The sequence below is a fragment of the Typha latifolia genome, chromosome 3 (genome assembly GCF_019914945.1).
Source record: "Typha latifolia isolate L0001 chromosome 3, TyphaL0001v2, whole genome shotgun sequence".
NCBI lineage: Eukaryota > Viridiplantae > Streptophyta > Magnoliopsida > Poales > Typhaceae > Typha > Typha latifolia.
Genome location: NC_133088.1, coordinates 17,086,943 through 17,107,621, shown reverse-complemented (window position 1 = coordinate 17,107,621; position 20,679 = coordinate 17,086,943). Strand labels below are relative to the sequence as shown.

The window sequence follows — 20,679 nt, the reverse complement described above, 5'->3', positions numbered from 1 at the left end:
TCATTCTTCTTTGCATGAACTAAAAAACAAGATTAAACAGCACATTGTCAACAGGAAAGCTACCAATAGAGATGGAAAGGAGACTCCTCCAATGAAGATGGAGATGGAGGGAAAGCGAGGGCCTGCGGGATGGAGGCTCCACTAATGAGGAGGGTTTGGTATTTTTTGAGATTGGGTATAGTTTGGATTTAGTATTTTGAGTTGAGTTATAACTTGGGTGACAATAATTTTATAATCTAATTAAATTTCATTAACAAGTCTATACATATGATATAACGTAGGGCTTGGTTTGCATATATTAAAAATAAGAGGGTGCAAACCACAAATAGATTAAAGGCAAAGGGTTAAATATATATTTCCTCTAAAAATAAAACAAAATATTTTAATTTTAATTAAGCACCAGCATAAAATAATAATAATAATAATAATAATAACCTCCAGAACATCCTCTTCCCAAGTGACCTTAAAACCACCACATAACTTGAGCACAAGTACCAAATTTGCTCTTCGATGTTGCTTCTGATTACCGCATTGTTTGGTCCAAAGAATATCTAAATTTGCCGCACACTTTTCAACATTAGTTTTTGACATAAAAAGTTATCCAGGAAAGAGGAAATGCGAATAATAAGAGACAAAGTGTAGTACATCGAACAATTACTGTTTATTCCAATTTCCACAGGAGAAGAAAAAGGAAAAGAAAGAGTAAAGCAGATACAAGTAGAGTTTATTATATGATTTGCTGCTTGCATGATCTGATTATACCATTATCACACCAGTATAGTAAATTCAATAACATAAACGGAAGAGGCAGGCAGAAGAAATATCGCCCAAAGCTGGAGATAAAAATTTATCCAGCCAACAATCCACAATTCATGCTGAGTAAACAATTTACTTGCAGACAACTTTCTGTAAAACCATGCCACGCTAACTTTAAACATCTCAACAAGCCTGGTGTCTCCATGATAATAAGCTCACTCGACCCATGAAGCTCCCAACATCTTAGCCATGAAGCTATAACGATCGGCAGCCTGGTCAATCTGCAATTTACCAGAAAGAAGGGTACCAAAAAAGATTGAAGTGAGACAATGATACGTATTTCCACGTAGGGTGGGGTGAACTTGCATACCAATTTCTGAGTAGGACGGCCAGATCCATGACCAGCCTTGCGCTCGATGCGAGCAATGATTGGGTTGGTCTGGGGACTATCCTCCGTGCTCGTGCATAGGACATATTGCATGGTCTGCAGATCACGAGTAAGCCAGAAGGATAACAATCATCAGAAGATATTAGGACATATAAAGCCATAATGAAAAGAAATCGGTTTCTAGGGCCTTAATGCAACTAAATGTATTTGCACATCATGGCATGAATTAACAAAAGGTAGAACCATGTAGTGGTAGTACCTGATTATTCAATAGTTAGATCATGCAATAATTCTAATCTGTCCCTTAAATAGTTTGGTAACAACCAATTGTTAATTGTCAGAACGATGATTGACATCATGCCAGATGTCTGATCAAGTTACAATTTAAGCCACTAACTTCCATACCCTATGTCAATTTTATTTCTCTGTTTTCTGTTCCTCACTCCTCTCTCATTATGTTCCCATTTTGAATTTTTAGGAATGCACCTCTGCGCGTGGTTCCCTTAAACACAAGTTTGCTTTTCCGTTGATTCTTATCTCCAGCCATATACATGGTACTGACACTACGCATCCATTTTCCTCCTCAGTGCATTCCTATGGACCATTCTCCTTTGTATTCCAACTTCCAGAGGACTGATGTGAGAATGTGAAGAAAAGGGAGGATACAACTTCAAAACCATATCTTTATGTTTTCTTTTCATATTTTCTTGTCCACTCTGGATTGATAATGCCTAATTGTGTGAAACCATTCCTTCCCTCCCTCTAGAATTGGTGAGGTCATCATTGTGACCACCAAGCTAAAAGTATTACATTATTATCACCATAATCCTATGCATGGTAATAAAATTCTTAGTAAATAAATATGTAGAAAGCCAATGTTAGTCCCTCTTGACGATACATGTTGTCACACCAAAATAGCTTGTTAAGAGGAACTACATGTCACCCATTTACAGGTCTGATAACATGGAATGGAGATGGAGAATATATAGCTTATAATTATGATATATGTACTTCTAAACCAAAAGAAGCAAAATGAGACATAGGAACTTACTGCTAGTAACTTCAATGAGTGCAATGGCACAACACGGTCGTCATGATCAGCTGTCAATAACATAGTTGACGGGTACTGGCAATGATGTTCAGCACTTTTCTCCCATGGTCTTAACACATTGTGAAGTGGTGAATATCTATATGTGGGCATTTAGAGATATTAGACTATTATTATATATCTTTGATAGACAGATCAGTTGAGACAAACAACAAAACAGAGAATAGATATGGTCATAACACAAGTAAATATGTTGCCAAAACACTTCGTACATGCCAATAATCTGGGGTGTCCATTAGCAGGTGTATGGCCTATTCACCAAAACAAACAGAAACCTTCCTAATGTTTAGAAGGGTCCCAATGCCTAAGGCACCTTCAGTCACAATGCACTTATACTGGGGATAATGATAGATCAATCAATAAGTTCATTTCACATAGAAAAGCCAGATTGGAAGAGATTTAACAAGCACAACAGTTGTATTCATCGGCTGAATTCAGGATCTGTCTTACAGGATACTAAAAAGATCTTAGCATCCAAAGAATAAGTGAACTTGTGAAAATTTGTATCTACATTTTACAGCAAGCATATATATGTTTGCCAATCCACACAAATACAACACATATCTGGGAAACCAAGAAGTTACCATAAATTGTTAAAGGATATCAAACAAAGTAAAATGATGTTTTCGAATTTGCAATTGACTACTTAATCCAATTTCTCACTTTAACATGACATATCCACCAAAGAAAGCACCACTAGTGCTAAGAAAAGAGGAGCAAAGTTAAAAATGATAAGTACAAATCTAGCTTGTAACTGTTTTCTCATTTAAATCCCAAATATGATTATGATAAGCTATTGCAGTCTCAAATCCATAAAATTGTGGAATTATAATAAGAATTTCCTGTCTTGATTGAAAAACAAAGCAGGCATATAGTAAGCCAACAACTCTTACTAACAATGTCAGGCATGAGGCATGCCAATCAACAGTATTGCCGTCTGGATGGGAAAAATAATTAAAATTAGCAACTATTACTGTTAGCAAATGCTATAAAGAACTTTTCAAGGCCCAAGCTCATAGCGATGTTCAGAAAATATTTCAAGACAAATCCAAGATAAAGTACTTAGCAAAAAGTATTGGCAGCCGAGTTTCAAAGAAAATTAGATAAAAATGAAACAACTTATAAAATAAATAACAATTGTTTTCCATACTTGATAAGCCAGTTGAATTGCTCCTCATTGTCTGAACAACCATAATCAGTAGTCCATGCATGGCCTACATATCAAACATTAGCAAGCATCAGAAAGAATTAAGTAAAGACAGTCGCCAAAACAAATGAGAGCATTTGCAGGGGGAAAGAGTTGACCTATGGTGAACTTGTGAAATCGAAGCATGTCCATAACACCAACATGAGCAAGAGCACACTCAAAAAGATCAGGTCGCTGCCACCACCAAAATCTCTTGTTTAGTTTATAAAGTTAATGATAAAACAACATTACAATGTGTTGATAGATGCTTCTTGATATATTTCAACCAACATGAACTAAAAAGACGCACATGTAAGAATACCTGTAGGAAATTGATAAGATCTGTACCTGATTTATGCAAGCAGCAACTAGAAGCCCACCATTGCTTCCACCTTCAATACATAAACTTCTGGGGTTGGTGTAACCAGAAGAAATAAGATATTCAGCACTAGCAATGAAGTCATCGAAACAATTTTGCTTCTTTGAGAGAGATCCAGCTTTATGCCATTCTTCTCCATATTCCCCACCACCACGGATATTTGCAATGCAAAATACGAAATCTAAGTTCCTGGTGATAACTATACGACTGATATTGAATGTGGGAGTAAGGCTGATGCTAAACCCTCCATAACCATACAGCAAAGTTGGATGTGATCCATCAAGTTTAATTTTTTTTTTCGACACAATGAACATAGGAATCTTGGTTCCATCCTTACTAGGGGCAAACACCTGAAAACAAAATAAGAGATGGAAATGAAAAAAACAAAGAAAAAAACTACACATCAAGAAAGAGATAATGTGCTTTTGTACGGATTGAGCAATAAAAAAGAAGATAAATTCCTATTTGACATGATTTTAAATAAGGTGTCTAAGAGAATGCATTAAACACTATCAATTAAAATAATGACTGTTTTCCATACTTATAAGACTAGTATTACCAGATGCCGGTCTTATCTTGGATTCGCTAGACATAGATATGAATTCTCATATATGGAAAGTTACTCTAAATGCATACTGATTTAGGAGTTAATGTATCTACCAAAGTACCTGCTTAACTTCAAAATCTGTGCGGTCAAACCCAGGAACCGAAATTTCTCGAAAAATCTTCATCTCTGGAACCTCAGTTGTTAAGTTGCAGCGGTATATAATGCCTGGAGTAAGGAAGCTCGTAAAGCCAATAAAAACCTCCGAGTCTTCACGCCTACCAGAAATCCCAGAGACGGTGCCAATCTCTATAGGCAAATGATGCAGCAACGTTCCTGTTCTCAGGTCCCTTATCTGCAATACATACTTGACATCTGACAAGTAACTCACCAACAGCTTGTCACCATTAACAGCAGAAGCTGACTCTAGCACGTCTTTTTCATCTTCAGCCAGCACATCGATCCACAAATCTGGCTCCTTAAGGTCCACTCTGACTAATTTATATCTCGGTGCTCCTTTATTTGTGATAAAGGTAAATTGGCTGTCATCATTAGCCACAGAGTAATAACTTGCTTCAAAATTGTCAATGAACTTTATGAAAGGAAGCATTTCATTGATCCCTTTAAAACCTTCTAGCCCATGGGGAAGAGAATACAGGTCGCAGTAGTATAACTTATTGACAGGGTCACAACCTTCCGATATATACAAAAGAACATACTGTCAATGAAAACAAACATTTGTCAGCTCAGGAACACTCCGCACTCTAGAACATTCGACAAATAAAACAATTTGAAAGCAGGCAACCTTCCCGTCCTCAGTGGCATAGGCTGAATATGTATACTTTGGGTGCTCAGGATCTCTCCAGCACAATATATCCTCTGATTGATCAGTGCCCAAGTAATGGTAGTATACCTCATGGTTCAGATTGATATTTGTCTCAGTCCCAGCATCCAATTCACCCCCTTCCCTGCCAATCACCAGGAAGAAATAATATATAATTTAATCAAACAGCATAAAAATGATCTCTGATTCGAAGAAAAAGGTCTATACATACTTCGGAGCTGGATATCGGCTGTAGAAAAATCCCTTTCCGTCGCAAGTCCAGCTAATTGATGAGAATTTTACCTGCACTCTCATTAATTCAATAGAGATAAATCCCACATACATCGATCAGAATAGAGAGACACAAGATTTGCTCACCCAGGATAACTTGCCATCCAAGCTTTTCTTATCCTCGATGCGCATCACCTGGATGGTGACCCAATCACTCCCACTCGCGCTAAGCCCATACGCAAAATACTTCCCGTCCTTGCTTACACTAGCTAAGGCAAGAGCCACAGTTCCATCCTCGCTGAGGCTGTTCGGATCCAATAAAACCTCCGCCTCCGCTTCCAAGTCATTCTACAATCACCAAGAGCGCAAACAAGCACCTTCAAAGACTCCCAAAAAGAAAAATCACTAGGAACACAAACAAACACCTCGAACATCAAAATTTTCTAGCAATAACAAGAAACCAAATCTCAAATCTCAACTACCTGTACGTAAAGGACGCTCTGTGCCTGGAGTCCGGTGTTATGGAAATAGAAGTACTTGCCCCCGCGCTTGAAAGGGGTCTCATAACGTGGATGGTCGTACAGCTCTGTGATCTGCTTCCGTAATCTCTCCCTCACACCGCACTGGGACAAGACGGAATCCGTCAACGCCACCTGCTCCTCCACGAACTCCTTCACATCCTCCGCCTCCGGGTCCTCCAACCTTTCCAAAAAGATTTATAGAAATTTCCGGGGACTGAAAACGAGAAGGAGAGGAACGGCGACGGAAATTACCATCGGTAAGGGTCGGGGACCAGGACACCGTGGTAGTTATCGACGACAGAGCCATCGCGGCGAGCCGGTGGGTACTGAAGCGGCGGAAGCGGCTCGCCGGCGGCGGAGAGGGAGCCCATTGCGGAGGCGGCGGAGGGGCGGCAGGCGGGATTTACCGGGCGAGGGCGTAGGCCGTGGGGGAGCACGTGAAGAGCGCGTGAGTAGGTGGGAAGAGAGGGGAAGCGAGATTTAAAGAGGTGGAGAGAGGGGAGAATGACGTGGAATGAGGACATTGAAAGCCAATTGAGCGATTAAAGCTCGCGCCGTGGTTGGAACGGAAGGAATGATGGAGTTAGAGTGTCGCCATGTGTTTGTGAAAATGTCGCCATGAGATTGACACCGCTCCTCCTCATGTTGCTGCTATTCGATTGGATATGGAAGATTTTGATTTAGACTAGGAGGGGGGGAATAATTTGAATCATACAAGGTTTTTCTTTCGATTAATTTTTAAATTTTTAAATTTTTAAAGAAAGTCAGTGGACAATTGGACATATCACATATGTGGGTCTAGATAGAATAAGTGTACTATTAAAAATAAACCCCCTTATTCCAGATTTTATTTGGGATTAAAAAAAATAGAATTAACTCATTTATTTATTTTAAAATGTGAATAACTAATATATCCTCTTCAATACTAAAACCCACCACTTTAGAGTGAAAATAGTTTAATATAGAACATATATTGCTGATGTTACTTATATTATGTAAACTGTGATGAATTAAAGTAAATTATTCTTTATCAGAAATTATAAAAATAATTATGGGAACATAATATAATAGTTATAAAATAAAATTATCACTTATATTTAATTTAAACTTATTTTTTGTCTTTCTCAAAATAAAGCTAGAAGGTCTAGAAATTTGACTTGTCCTATTTGTCATTAAAAAATATTGACTTGGTTAGTGGATATTACGTGCCTTCGTGTGAGTTATATGGATAGTGACGGCGATTGACGTTCTTCCAACTTTGCCAAAACTTATCACGTACGCAAAACGACTCAAGACTTAGTGGCGTTTGGCGAAGCGATTATAACTGTCAATTGTAAGCTCGTGAGACTCGTGGACTTGACTTATTTAAAGCTCGGCTTAAACTCGCCTCGAGCTCTAAGCCGTGCCGAGTTGAGCCGGAGGAGCTAGTTCACTTGAGCTCAACTCAATTAGGCTCAATATTATAGCTATATATATATAATAAATGAATTTTTGTGACCATGTCCTCTCCTCTTCCTCTTCTTGTGTCCTCTCCTCTTCCCTCACCCTCTTCCTGTGACAAGCTAATCCTGTCCTCTCTTCTTCCCTCGTCTATCTTCCTTGTATTGGTGACACCTAGTCTCCGTCTCCCTCCACCTCCACAACTCCACTCTCTCCGCCCTCCTCTCTTTTACTGATCTCTTGTCTATTCTAGTCCGGCCCAGCTCGAGTGATTGATGAGCCGTGCCGTGAACAAATATTTAAGCCCAATTAGCTCAAAAAGTCTGGCCCAAATCCACCCCCTGATGATCACATCTACTTGAAGGCAAAGGGGTGGGATATTTCTTTCTATTTTAATCTCAAACTAAAAGTTGGGATAAATATTCAAATAAACGCTTTTTATTCATTTTCTTATCTTATCTTCCAATTCTTTATCTGGCAAGATTTTCTAAGATGGAGGGTTTATCTCGAATAAACCCCTTATCCCAACCTTAGGGTCCCTTAGTTAGTGTTTGGATGTGGTGTACGTCTTAAAAAATAATTTAGTTATACCACCTCCTAAACTTAAGCTTAAACCAACTGAGACGAATATATTGTTTAGATGTAAACCAATGTATTTAGAAATGAGGACAGATTGACTCCGGATTGTCCAATCCACATTATGATCTGATAACAAAATAAATACAAATACACATCGGACACAGATTAAATATTAACAGAATACGAATAAGAATCAGATCTTAATTTGATATGAGTACAAATTAAATATTGCAAAAGCATCTACATTATGAAAAAATAAAAATAAATGAAAGCTCATAAAATCAACTAAATTATGTGATTCCCAACAGGAACAGAACAGTAGTGTTGACCAAACATGTTAAATAGTAAACAGAACAAGAAACTACTATTAAATAGTGAACAAGTACAAATCGTAGTAGAATAATGCCTTCGCAAGAGATGCGTACCTATAGATTTAGTATCATGTACTATATTACTGCTGCATGACAAGTGTGATTAAAAAAAAGAATACCAGTCAATTAACAAATGTATAAACACTTCTCCAAAAAGAAACAATAGAAAAAAAAAGTAGCATGTGATCTACCAAGAGGAAGAAAAAAAGGAGTGCGAATTTAAAGCAAGAAATGACATCATTCTATAGGAGGAGATATTACTAGTACCACTGTGTATGAAGCTCTAGTCTTGTAGCTTATCTATCTCATTTAAACGTATGACTTGCAGTGAGACAGTATGAACTACAGATAAATCGACAATTCTTCAAGAAACAAATATGTTAAATAAGTTTTGAGTGGCAACCGTCTGCTCAGTAGTGCATAAAATTATGGTGAAAGTTTTGCATCACTAATGACCCCCAACAAGTGTGAATTTAGCCATCTAGCATATGCTTTACAATAAAAGAGTGGTGCACTAAGACGAAGAGAAACTATATGAGATGTATATAAACATGAGTAATCTTAAAAGGAAGAAGTAAGCTTAATAATATCATAACCATTGGTGCCTTTCACCTTTCACCTAGTCATAAGAATGGTAATAATATTAACCACTTACTGCAAACCCAAATTTTTGGATGATATTAACCACTAGTCTTATAGTCTGTCACGTTTATGAAATGATAGTATTTCTGGCAGAAAGCATTAAAGATTAAATGTGGAAAACGCACCAAAAGAGAACGTAACAAACTTCTCAGTTTTTTGAAGTATTGCCCTTCTATCACGGAAAAGAGGGAAAGGAGAGAGAGGGAGACTTGTAACTGCTGGAGGTGGCTAAATGAACAGTAAGTGTTTGGATTCTCTCGCATTGACTCCTATAGAGACCAGAAAAGGCTTCAACCTTCCATTATGAGGTACGAACTCCAAGAGAACAGTAAGTGTAATTTGCTGTGTCAATAATGATCATCCCATGGTGGCATGCTTCTCTCTCTCTGCACACCACCCAATGCCTACACAACCACACACACCATCATCTCGTTCTCTCTTCTCTCTCTATCTCTCTCTCTCTCTCTCTCTGGGGTTACGAGAATAAGGAATCCAAGAATGGCAAGACAGCACATATTTGCTCAGAAAACAAACAAGAAAGATAGGAGGAGGTCAGAGAATATGATTTAGCAAAAAATTAGCATGTCATAATAACTTGCTGTAAAGAAATAAAGGTAGATGTTTTTGTTCCCGAGAGGGGTGTGGGAAATTCGAATGTCATTCTCACTTCACCTTCACCTCCTCAAAAGACATAGTAGCAGTACAACAACAGACTCACGCATACATGCAGCAGCTATACTAGTATAGGAAGACAGCGTCCCAGTCATGAAACCCATGGGAGTTTCGGATACGATATGGATTAATGCATCCAACTATCTTTGTCAATACTTACTACTGAGAGAAGGAAAATGAGGAAAAAGAAAGCCAATCTCATTATTGGGTTACTCTTTCCTCTTGAGAACCCTAGCTTTGTAGTGAAACATAAAAGTTAAATTATATAGTTTCAAGGAAAAGAGAAGATCCAAGAAGGCCAACGATCTATTTTGTGTTGCCTCCCTGAGATGAGACACCAAAAATTTCAAGGTACTATTTTACGAATCCCGGAAACGATGATTCCATGAGACTAACAATACACAAGATTAATTGCATGTAGTGAAATGATAACAAAACACATCACACGAAGTAATAAAGAAAGAAAGCAAACTTAGTGTAACACCAATTAAGAACCTCTTCATCCACTCAATCAAACATCTTAGCTAGGGCAAGAAATAAAATGGAAAAAAGAATACAAAATATATTCAGTCATTTCTTTCCTCCTTTCCTGATTTGTGCTTCCATTCCCTTCCCAAATTCATCTAGCACTAGATCTGCATGTTTGAGGCAGTACAATTAGAAGACTACCACCGAAGGGAGTGAAAACATTGAAGACCCCTATAGAATAGAGAGAGGCCATTATGAAGAAAAGCAAGTTAAAGAAGACCAAACAGTCCCTAAAAACTTTCAATGCAATCATGATGATCTATGACGACAAGCAAGAAAGCCATATCCTCCTCCTCCTCCTCCTCAGAAAAGAAAATTAGGGTTATTGTAGAAGCCAACAAATATTGGTGGTTTTCTATTCTCACCTTCCTTTCAGCATTATTCCTTGTTCCTTTCTCCTCTTTTCCTTTGGGGTGGTGGTGAAGGAAACCTATCATATGGGTTTTACAAATAGAATCCAACAGAGCTCTGTTGGCAGGATGCCCACCTCCACTGTACTCTCTCCCTCTCTGGCACAAGTGAATCATTTGGAGGTGGACAGAATGCCAAAAACCTCTGTAAGATACTCTTTGATAAACCCACATGACCAACACATACCATCACACAACAAACTCCTCTCCTCATCACATAAGCAGATGAGGATGGAGTAAGCGGTATTTATAGAACAGAAGATCAGCAGGAAGAGAGAGAGAGGGGTGTATATATTTATGAGGGGTTAAGTGCAAAAAGAGAGAGAGAGAGAGAGAAAGAGAGAGAGAGAGGGAGGCCCCAATCTTTTCTTGCCTAACACACCAACAACGAAGGCTCCCAAGAACCCCTTTCCCAACTCCCTGAGAAATATAATGAATTCTGTAGGACTGGCAGCTGGGACTCTCAAGTCGCATTGGAATCTGTAATTTGGCAAAATCCTCATTGATGGGGTAGGTTTAGGGGGCTTAATTGCGTTAGGCTCTAAAGCTAAATCTACGTGCGGATTTGTCACGCAGCCAGAAGAGAAAGAGAAAAAGAAAGCGAAAGAAAAGAAAAGGAGATGGTTAGGTGACGGGAGTGGAACTGGCGAGGAATAAAAGTGCGATGAGCCGAGGGAGTTAATGGACTGATGACAAAAATAATAATAATAATAGAAAAGGACAATTTGACATAATTATCTTTTCTTACACCCAACCCATAAGCTCTAAAAAGCATTTTGTTGTTGAGGTCTATAAACTCACTAATTTGTCCAAAAAGGAACTTTTCTTTTCCTTTTGATATATATATATATATATATATATATTCAAGTGTAACTCACTAGCTGTCATTCCTACTTACTCGGTATTTACTCAAGTATAACTAGTAATTCCTCTTTAAAGTGAAAAAAAAGAAGAGAGAGTAGAAATTCCTATATATGGATTTGCTGGTAAGCATAAGTTTCCCTCAAAGTAGCCTATTAATCTGTTCACCCGCATGAGTAGTGGTGAGTTAGGAGACACGATCTAGTGATGTCTTGTACATTCCAACTAACGATATTTGCCACCCCAAGCACAAAAGAAATGCAACTCTGCAGTCTAATCCCCCTTCCTTCGTCACCCATAACATTCCACTGCATCTCACACCAGATGAGAGAACTGCACACCATCTGCTTTTTATTGTACCTCCTCTTATCTAGATAAGTTTACCACTTCATTTTGGAAAAAAAAAATGATAGAAGGGAAAGATGTCAAGACTATAATCAACTCCTCATTTCTATTGGTTGAGCATCACACCGACGACTACTGGTCCCTTCTTCTCTGTCTGTCAAATGAGAAAGAGATATCAGCATTGTTCATTAAAAAAAAAAAATTGGAGAGAAGGAAACAGGACCTTTTAATGATGTGCTGTGTGCTTGTTTAGTTGCAGTCATCAATGCAAGTTGAGATGATCTGCACTCCCTCTACTCCCCATCATCATTTGTTTTAAGGGGAAAAACAAAAATGAAAATTTGGAAAAAGAAGAGAGAAAAAGGGGGGTAAGAAGGGAATTAAAGAGCCAGAAAAGGAAGCCTGCAACTGCTGAATTCCCTCCCTTTTGTCTTCTGATGTACCATCATTGATGATGCTCTCAACTCTATCCCACCAACCGCTTTTAATGAGTTCCTTAGTTTCTCAACAGTCCCTCCTCTTTCAGTTTCTTTCTGCATCCTTCCCTCCATCCCATGCATTTAATTGCTTCCAATCTACCCCTACCCAACCCCATCAATTCCAACAGCATCGAACCAGAGTATTTCTTGTTCACCCCCCCTCAGAATATTATTATATAATCTCCCAAATCACTCCACTGGAAGGAAAGAAATAAATAACCATCACCAAGATCTTGCAAGTCAGTAACCAACCAGAAAAAATGCTCAAAAGTGTACACAAGCTAGTCTAATCAAGAGCAGAGGATATATTTGACATGACCACTCCTCTGCACCTACCTGAGTCACAGGTGCAGAAAGGAATGTATTCCTCCAAATTCAGCTTCTTGCGCAGATGAGAGTTTAATGAATACCCTATACATCACTTCAGGGATCTTGGATAAAGCAATCACATCCCAACTGCTTAGGTGGCTGAGTCAATGCATATTTGACTCTCTCTCTCTCTCTCTTCCGACATAAATGATGCATGGACTACTCATATTGGGAACTTGACCTAAGAGTAGCATCATGAAATAAAACTAATGATAACAAAATGTGCTATATATCATCATAGTTCATAACTAAAGAGAGGAAAATATTACTTGTATTATATTGCAGGAAAACAAAAAGGAGCCCTTTCTTTCGCACAGAGATCTCAGCTTCTCTATTTTCATGAAGAGCAGTTTGATGATGCGATTGCGAACAAGCGTGGCCTCGAAGGGGAACTGCAATCGCCTCGGGCTTGGTGATGAGAAACAACTCATGATGAGTATCTAGTAGCAATTCAATCATGCATCCATACCTCTGACCTTCCCTACGCTCAGATGTCACTACAAAAGATCATCACTTTTACGCAGCTTTAAAGTGGGCGTCGGGAACATTTGGGCCATCAGGTTTAAAGCAAATATTGCAAGAGAGTGGAGGATTCAGGTAGGAAAATACAACAAATACTTAATAGGAAAATACGTCTAAGTTCAATTTTTCTTTTTAGATATTTACATGTATATCTGTTCTTATTAAGATAGATGCAAAATTTTGATTCATCTAACCGTAGAGAGAACAAATTTATCCTTATTCTTTTTTTACATATAATTACCCTTAGTTCAATTGATGCATCACTAATCCATTAGTATGGTAGTTGAAAGTAATCATCCATGATTCACTTCTTGGACCAGGCCTCAGTTTAATGTGATTGTTAACCAATCTGGTGCAGTGTGAAGAATGCGTTCAAATATGAGAAACAATAACAAGTTCAATCAGCCAGGAGAATCAACTTCTATATCGCAAGCAGCATCTTAGCTATGTAAAAACTAAAAAGAAATGAATACTAACAGTAAGTGCTATAGGCCTATATCTCTGCTTTACTTCATATAACTGATAATACCATGATATTTTACAAGAGGATCCTATCTTCAAGAGAATGTGATCTCATATGGCTGGACATAATGTACAACACGTCAACACACCATCCACTTAGGCTAAAATATATGGATATATGATGAAGCATCCCAAATATATTACACGAGAAACATGACTTTGTTGCCCAACAGCAAGCTAATACTATTTGCCACTACGAGCAAGTCAATACGGACGGCGGGCTAAAAGGGCCGGCGCCTACCAAGGTGGTGCAGCGGCCATCCTCCGCGACGAAAATGGGGAGCTCGTTCAGGCGGTATGGGAGCCATGTCCGGGAAGCTCGGCATTACAAACAGAACTATGGGCCATCAGACTGGGACTGAAGGCGGCTGGAAGAGAATGCAGGTTGGAGATCGAAACTGATTGCCTGGAGACCATCAAATGCATGAAGAGGATAGAGCTCAGCCCTTGGCACGTTCGCAACCCGGTGCAGAAATGTGTTGAGCTAGCGAATGAGTGTATGGATGTAAGGCTTACTCACGTAGGTAGATAGGCAAACAAAGTAGCTGACTGGGCAGCTGCTAAGGCAAACGTGGCCTCTGGCACTAGCTCTATCGAGCGGACAAGCCACACTCCCACAGAATTATGTAATCTCATCGCTGTCGACGCGGTTACGTGTCGACCTTTAACTAATATATAGCTGGGTACAGCTCCTTAATATTAAAAAAAAAAAAAACTTTTCAAAATTTTCTTTTCACCGTAGGGTCCTACTTGTGCCAGACTGCATATCTGTGCCCGCTGGTGGCCAGTTTCCATTCCTTGCCATTTGGACACCATGAGCCATCTCCAATCTTCATGCACACTTTCTCACCGATGATTGCAGAGTATAGGTTGGAGCGAGCCTCTACAATTTTGATAGTCGAACGGCTATGTAAATCTTGAAGTTTTCGGATATCCATCTGCACATAAATCAGAAGCTCAGAAAGGTCGATTGGATAACTGATGCAGCTTTCATGGATATAGTTCAGAATACCAGTTTCACAATTTGGTCGTGGGTGGAGTCACCCCAATCGTAAAAGTGATCATAGAATACTGTGGGTATTCCAGGATGTGTAAGTATATAAGCATATCCCTGCAAATTATTTTAGATAAAAATTACATGAGTTTGAAATTATATCAAAAGAAGAATATAATCATCTACCTCCACTTATCTAAATTAACATATAAATCGCGTGGCAAAAATTGTAACTTGATAAATGTTCAGAAAGGAAGTAATAAGATATGAACCATGAAAAGGTCAGTAGATTAATGAATATTCTTTTGAGAATTTTGTCCACTTACCTCCATAATGTGATCAGATGGGAAAGGCCAGTGACCCTGAAAGAATAAAATTCAGTTTTATTTCAAATTCACATCATGAAAGAAACTGTCACACAAGTTAGCAAGTTCAAACTTTGAGATAAAATCCATTTACTATTTTTGACGCTTGATTAATAGTCATTGATGTACCTGAGTGGAACCTGTGTCATGGTTCTCAACAAATGTGACTGCTCTTGAAGGCCACCAGCCCATGAGACCAGGTGGCTTCCCTTGAGCATCACGCAAACGCCCCAGCTCTCCTTTGACTGCTTCCTGTTTCAGAAATTATTCCAGAGATAGGGTTAGGTGATTGCTAAATACCAGTCTTTAGAGTAAAGTTTAGCAACACTGCAGTATGAAAGAACAGCATTCTTTATTCAGACCTGAAGAATACCCTTTGTTGTGAAGTCAAATGCAGCACAAAGTCCTCCTGTGTTATCGATCCAATTAATGATCCTTTGCCTGTGATTATCTGCATGATACAGATATTTCACTAGTTATAACAAAAGAGAATCTGGACTGTTTCTATGATGATGATGCAGTACATGAACTGAGTGGTGCTTCATTTAATATGCTATCTACAGATCGATGTCTGATTGCAAATAAATCTGCTACTTTTGATGTCAAGAGAAAAAGGGTCACTTCGTTGAAACCATATCTGCAAGTTCCAACACAAACTTGTGCTCATTTTAGGTGGTTTAATCTAGAGTCAAAGATACGGTTTTATTAAAATCTATCACACAAAATCACTCAAGTCCCATTTCTTAGTTGCAACAGTGACTGATCCTTGGTGCTGGCATTCTTGGCCACTTAAGGAGCAAGGAGAAAATATCTGCACAAGAGATAATTCTCAGGACACCTTGATTTTGCTTGTATTTTACCAACAAAACCAGAACAGGGCAAACAATATGAAACAAAGTAATAAATTCACAAAACCCCCAGAATCCAATATGATGACTTTTTCTATTAACTGAAATGAGTTCATGATTATGTGTTAGAACCTTTGTATGTTTTAATTTGTAACAAAGTTTATACCTTGGTTGTAGTCCAAGCGGTGCTCAGGAGGACTATACTTACAGCTATCCCAGTACTCCCCTACAGAAAATATAGGCTTTGACTCCTCAACATATTCTTTCACAAACTTTGCTGAATAGCTGCATTTAACAGGAGATAGTAAAGAATAGGAAACAGAAAAGTTTTGTCATATCAGAAACAATTTTCATGGTAGCAATCTTTCATTTCAATTTATTACCCTTTTGCAAAATCGAACCGAAAATCTTGAAATCCAATGGTTTTGCGAAGCCATATCAGCCATTCAATAATATCTTTCCTTACAAAGGTTTGGGTATGATCTATGTTGGAAACTCCATTGAAATTATCACCAGTGCTTCGATTTCCCTGATAATACAAAGTTCATGAAAGAAGGCAAAAGTTATAAGAATTATCTATTCTTGCAGATTATACTGACACATGTAGTGCCAGTGCAAGTAACGGAATAAAGCGCATCCACTCTAAGTCTCTTAACTGATATCATTGAAATGATTCAGATTGTCCAACACTAAAACTGAAAGCAATCTTTGATAAGTATGAGCCATTTTTATTATGAAGCCAGTATAATTCACATTACTTATAGAACTACCTTTCCACCAGAACAAGATGTAACAGCACGTTCATCCCATGGCAATGGGATCCCATCGTAACGATTATATGCTCCCCCCTGCCCTTGAATAGTCCCAACTCTATGATTAATGACTATGTCAGCCATTGCTCTGATCTTGTGTTGATTCATCTTTTGAAGCAAAGCTTTCAATTGGTGGAGAGAACCATAACAAGAGTCGAGAGAATAGAGGTTCTGTGGTAGATAGCCTGTACATAAGGAGGAAAAATGTTATGTCCCATGACTTGACCAAAGTGGATCAATAGATTGCAGACTGACCTTCTGGAGCTAAAGATTGGGTTGCCGGCGGCAACCATGCTGTTGTAAAACCAGATTTTGAAAGATGCATGACCTTCTTCTCGAGGTTCTCCCACCAATTATACTTATGGGATTCCCAATTAAAAGCCTGCCAGATAGTGAGTTGTTAATCAATATGCTATATAAGTATAACAAAGTTACTTGTAGATAGACTAATCAAACAGTGTACAGAATATCATAGCGATAAAAATTCAAGAAGCCATCTTCTTTCTTTAGGCGGTCTTATCTGTTTCCAACATTCTTTTGCATCTGATAAATTGCATGTCATCAAGATTCAAGACTAGTTTGGTTTGATAGAAAAAAGTTACCCGATATGATTATGAATGTCAAGTTACTTATCACAATAAAATGTTATTGGGATGGGATAGGGCTAAGAGGAATGAAAAGGATTCTCCATGAGATGGGAAATGAAATCTATTAGCCCCACCTTCCACCCGCTAGTGGGTTTGTTGTCTTCTCCCAAGTGGTTTACTGGAGTCTGGACAATTGATAAGTGGCATTATCTGGAAGCTACTTGTAATTCATTAACTCCTTTTTTGCATTTTATAATATTTCCACGAGCTACTAAAAGCTACTTCAATTGGTTAATTGATTCTTTTTTGCATTTTAGATATCCACATGCTAATAATAAAAAAGCTGAAGTGCCAAAAAATAATTACTAGAGATTCTATCTTACACACCTGGAAAAGAATTTCTCTTCCATTTCGTATCACCCCACCTACCACATTTCAAATAGAGGAGATGTAAGTGAACACTCATTATGCTTCAAAATAGGATGCAAATTAACCGAGGGAAAGTAGAACTGCAGTCACGTTAAGACAGTCATATCCCTATTACCAGATATGCAAACTCACTTACACTGGAAAAGTAAAAACTTTAAGCATCTATAAAATGCTCGAGCCACAAATAGGAAATCAATGATAAATACAAATGACATATGCCAGAAGCATTACTAATTCATCCAGTGATTATCATACAAGATAGGCTTGGAAATAGAGGAGTTGAATAGAAAAGTAAATGATTGGATGACACCAAGAACAAAATTAACTGGGCAACCATGAAAGTAGCATACTTTATCATGATGGAAGAACATGGTGGAAAATGCTACTCCAAAATTTGCCCAATAAATCTTCTTATTGATGGAAAGATTTGATGGTGCTAAAGATGCCATGTGCACTTGCACCAAAGAGTGAACTTCAACAACTGGTTTAGAACAATAGGAATGAATATCATGTGACCACATAAGATTGCTGTCAGATATCATAAGCTTGCAGTACAATCATTGGCTTTGACTTTTGATTTGGTGCATATGGTTCTTCACATGTCTAGCTTAGCTATTTGCAAAAAGCTTGAAGGTGAAATGTATGTCTTCTAAGTTCAAATTAAGTTTGCATGGGATGTGGTAGGAATTTGACTGTCATCCAATTGAGGACCCCAACGATTACCAATTTTGCATGTTCTGGCTTCAACTACCAATATCTATGCCATAAATTTGCCAAATCATTCTCCATCTATTTAGCTCGAATTAACAGTTATAAAAGATATCTTCCTGACAGTTTTCTATTACCTCATAGTACAGAAAGTACTATGCATATACAATGTGCTGCATTGTATGTGTCATCACTCTATTACAATTACACAAAGATAATGTGAATTTACTATAGAAAGTAGCCCAGCATTACAACCAATTTGCAGAACAGAAAACATAACATATTTACCGTTGCAAGTCACTGCATCTTGAAAATTCTCATCATAAACCTGCAAATCAGTGCATTATGCATGAGAACTTAACATAAGCTAGTAGATAAATGTGCACATTAATTGTTACATCGAGATCATGGCGCACATGATAACAAGCAACAAAAACAATGGTACTTGAGAAACAATTCTTTTTTGAAAAAAAAAAATGGTAGATGAGAAACATACACTGCTAAAGTAGCCCATATTTGATTTCTAGACTTTGTCAATTTATCTTGGATGATCAAAGCAGTATACAGACCTGCATCCAAGGCCCACGTAACAAATAAAGTCATTGATGGTTAGTTAAGAAATAACGAAGAATAGATAAGAATTATAGAGAATATTAGTGTCTGAGATTCAAATAAATTTAACGTACTTCTTAGTTTCAATATATACAAGTACCTCATAGTGTGTGAGATTCTCTTTCTTAGGCTGATAGTTTAGAAAAACAAGAATAAACAGTAAATATCCATCTCAAATTTCAAATGTGCAAGAAAAATAAGGAAGGGAAGAAAAAGAAATCTGTCTAAGAAGTTTGCTGATGGATCCAAACTACCGGTTAAGATATGAAAGACAATACTCTGATATTTACTCATATTTATCAACATAAATACAACTCAAAAGTTTAAAGAAATAAAGAATTGATCGTCCGAAACTTCCAATGCACTACGTAATCAAAACATCAAACAATTGGCGGGCAGAAGAGGTACAACTCGAGCTACGACATGATAGTGAGTAATCTTATAGATGATCTTGAATTACCAAAGTTGCTATCTTTAGCTCCCAGACAGACCAATTGGCAGGAGGAGAGGATCAAAAGTGCAAAATCAAGACGACTAGAGCTATGGCCAAAGATTTGGACCGATCGTTCTTCCTCGTTGAGCACCTACTCCTCGAGCATTTATAATGGAAAGAGGAGATATAAATTCCCGTAGGAACACGACACAAACAACAAAAGACGAATCTATTCGGCACATCCAATCACAGAGATAAGCTATTACGCAAGCAAGAACACCGGAAAAGAGGTTTTTTTTTCCTCCTCTCTTTACCTCTCCGACTCCTTTTCTTGATTCAAGATCGCATCTTTAAATATGAACGTTCGTTCTCGAGCTTGCTTTGTTCTCTTTATTGATTTCCTTGTCCCTTTTTTATGCTCACGGATGGGAATAGAGCGAGGCGAATCGGAATATTTGCATCCATGACGAAGCGAAAGGTGCCATTCGGAGGAAAATGGGCCGCTGGTGGTAAACGCTTCGATGCGAAGGTATGGTTCTCTCTCTCTCTCTCTTTAAGTCTTTACACGTATTCTCATCTTAAAAATAATTTACCTTCTTAAGCGAGGGCTAGATAACCTTATTAGAGTCTGATGAAGCTCCAATGAGGGGCTCCAAACTTAGAGCCAGTTATAATGCGGTGCTAAATTCGTAGCCCCATCTAAATTTATTTAGAGTCCGACTTTAAATAATATTTAACTTTTTAAAATTTTAACTTATTTTTAATTCAATAATTTTAATTTTATTTATATTATTTACTATGAGTATATAATTAATTTACTAATTATTTAATAAGATACTGTTGAAAAGGAATTATCGAAACTTTAAGATAGGTATAATATTAAATTATTTTAATATTTAAATTAGTTTTAATTTATCGGACTATTAAATACTTATTATTTTTATTATTAAATATTATTTTTTATTTATTTAAGTAATATTATTTTAATATTGTTAATTAACAACTTTAATGTTCATTTCAATGTTTACTCTGTATAATATAATTTTAAGATTTACATTAGAGTTTTCTAATCTTATAATTTTTATTAAGAAATAATAATATTAAGAGAAACAATAGAGTGATTTATAATATAAATAAATATATATATAATATTAATTTTTTAATATATGCCGGGCTCTTGGCCTCCCAGCCTCCCTCCCTTGGAGATGCTCTTAT

At 37.6% G+C, this 20,679-nt stretch overlaps 2 protein-coding genes and 1 long non-coding RNA gene across 5 annotated transcripts; all 3 read right to left on the bottom strand.

The window, feature by feature from the left end:
- Window positions 1-639: 639 nt before the first annotated feature.
- LOC140784345 (uncharacterized) lies at window positions 640-6,578 on the bottom strand. 2 transcript variants are annotated; one of them, XM_073131695.1, is made up of 12 exons: window positions 6,189-6,578; window positions 5,898-6,117; window positions 5,563-5,763; window positions 5,417-5,487; window positions 5,167-5,329; window positions 4,486-5,079; window positions 3,787-4,167; window positions 3,558-3,633; window positions 3,403-3,466; window positions 2,196-2,331; window positions 1,127-1,240; window positions 640-1,037 (listed from the first exon to the last, which is right to left on the bottom strand). In XM_073131695.1, the coding sequence occupies exons 1-12, from the start codon at window positions 6,458-6,460 to the stop codon at window positions 972-974; spliced, it is 2,358 nt and encodes a 785-aa protein (XP_072987796.1). In that variant the 5' UTR covers window positions 6,461-6,578; the 3' UTR covers window positions 640-971. The 2 variants fall into 2 exon arrangements, with proteins under 2 accessions (XP_072987796.1, XP_072987797.1); XM_073131696.1 differs by having other exon boundaries at window positions 5,563-5,792; window positions 6,189-6,390.
- Window positions 6,579-10,026: 3,448 nt separating this feature from the next.
- Window positions 10,027-10,797, bottom strand: LOC140783452 (uncharacterized). Its single transcript, XR_012108147.1, has 2 exons — window positions 10,534-10,797; window positions 10,027-10,275 (listed from the first exon to the last, which is right to left on the bottom strand). It is a non-coding gene; the product is annotated as an uncharacterized lncRNA (long non-coding RNA).
- Window positions 10,798-13,633: 2,836 nt separating this feature from the next.
- On the bottom strand, window positions 13,634-20,053 carry LOC140784265 (probable alpha-amylase 2). Of its 2 annotated transcripts, none has more exons than XM_073131560.1 (13): window positions 19,779-20,053; window positions 18,916-18,988; window positions 18,708-18,747; window positions 17,670-17,707; window positions 16,951-17,077; window positions 16,654-16,880; window positions 16,267-16,412; window positions 16,050-16,168; window positions 15,398-15,486; window positions 15,165-15,287; window positions 14,997-15,032; window positions 14,689-14,787; window positions 13,634-14,614 (listed from the first exon to the last, which is right to left on the bottom strand). In XM_073131560.1, the coding sequence occupies exons 2-13, from the start codon at window positions 18,931-18,933 to the stop codon at window positions 14,423-14,425; spliced, it is 1,254 nt and encodes a 417-aa protein (XP_072987661.1). In that variant the 5' UTR covers window positions 18,934-18,988; window positions 19,779-20,053; the 3' UTR covers window positions 13,634-14,422. The 2 variants fall into 2 exon arrangements, with proteins under 2 accessions (XP_072987661.1, XP_072987662.1); XM_073131561.1 differs by having other exon boundaries at window positions 19,492-19,851.
- Between the last annotated feature and the right edge of the window lie 626 nt (window positions 20,054-20,679).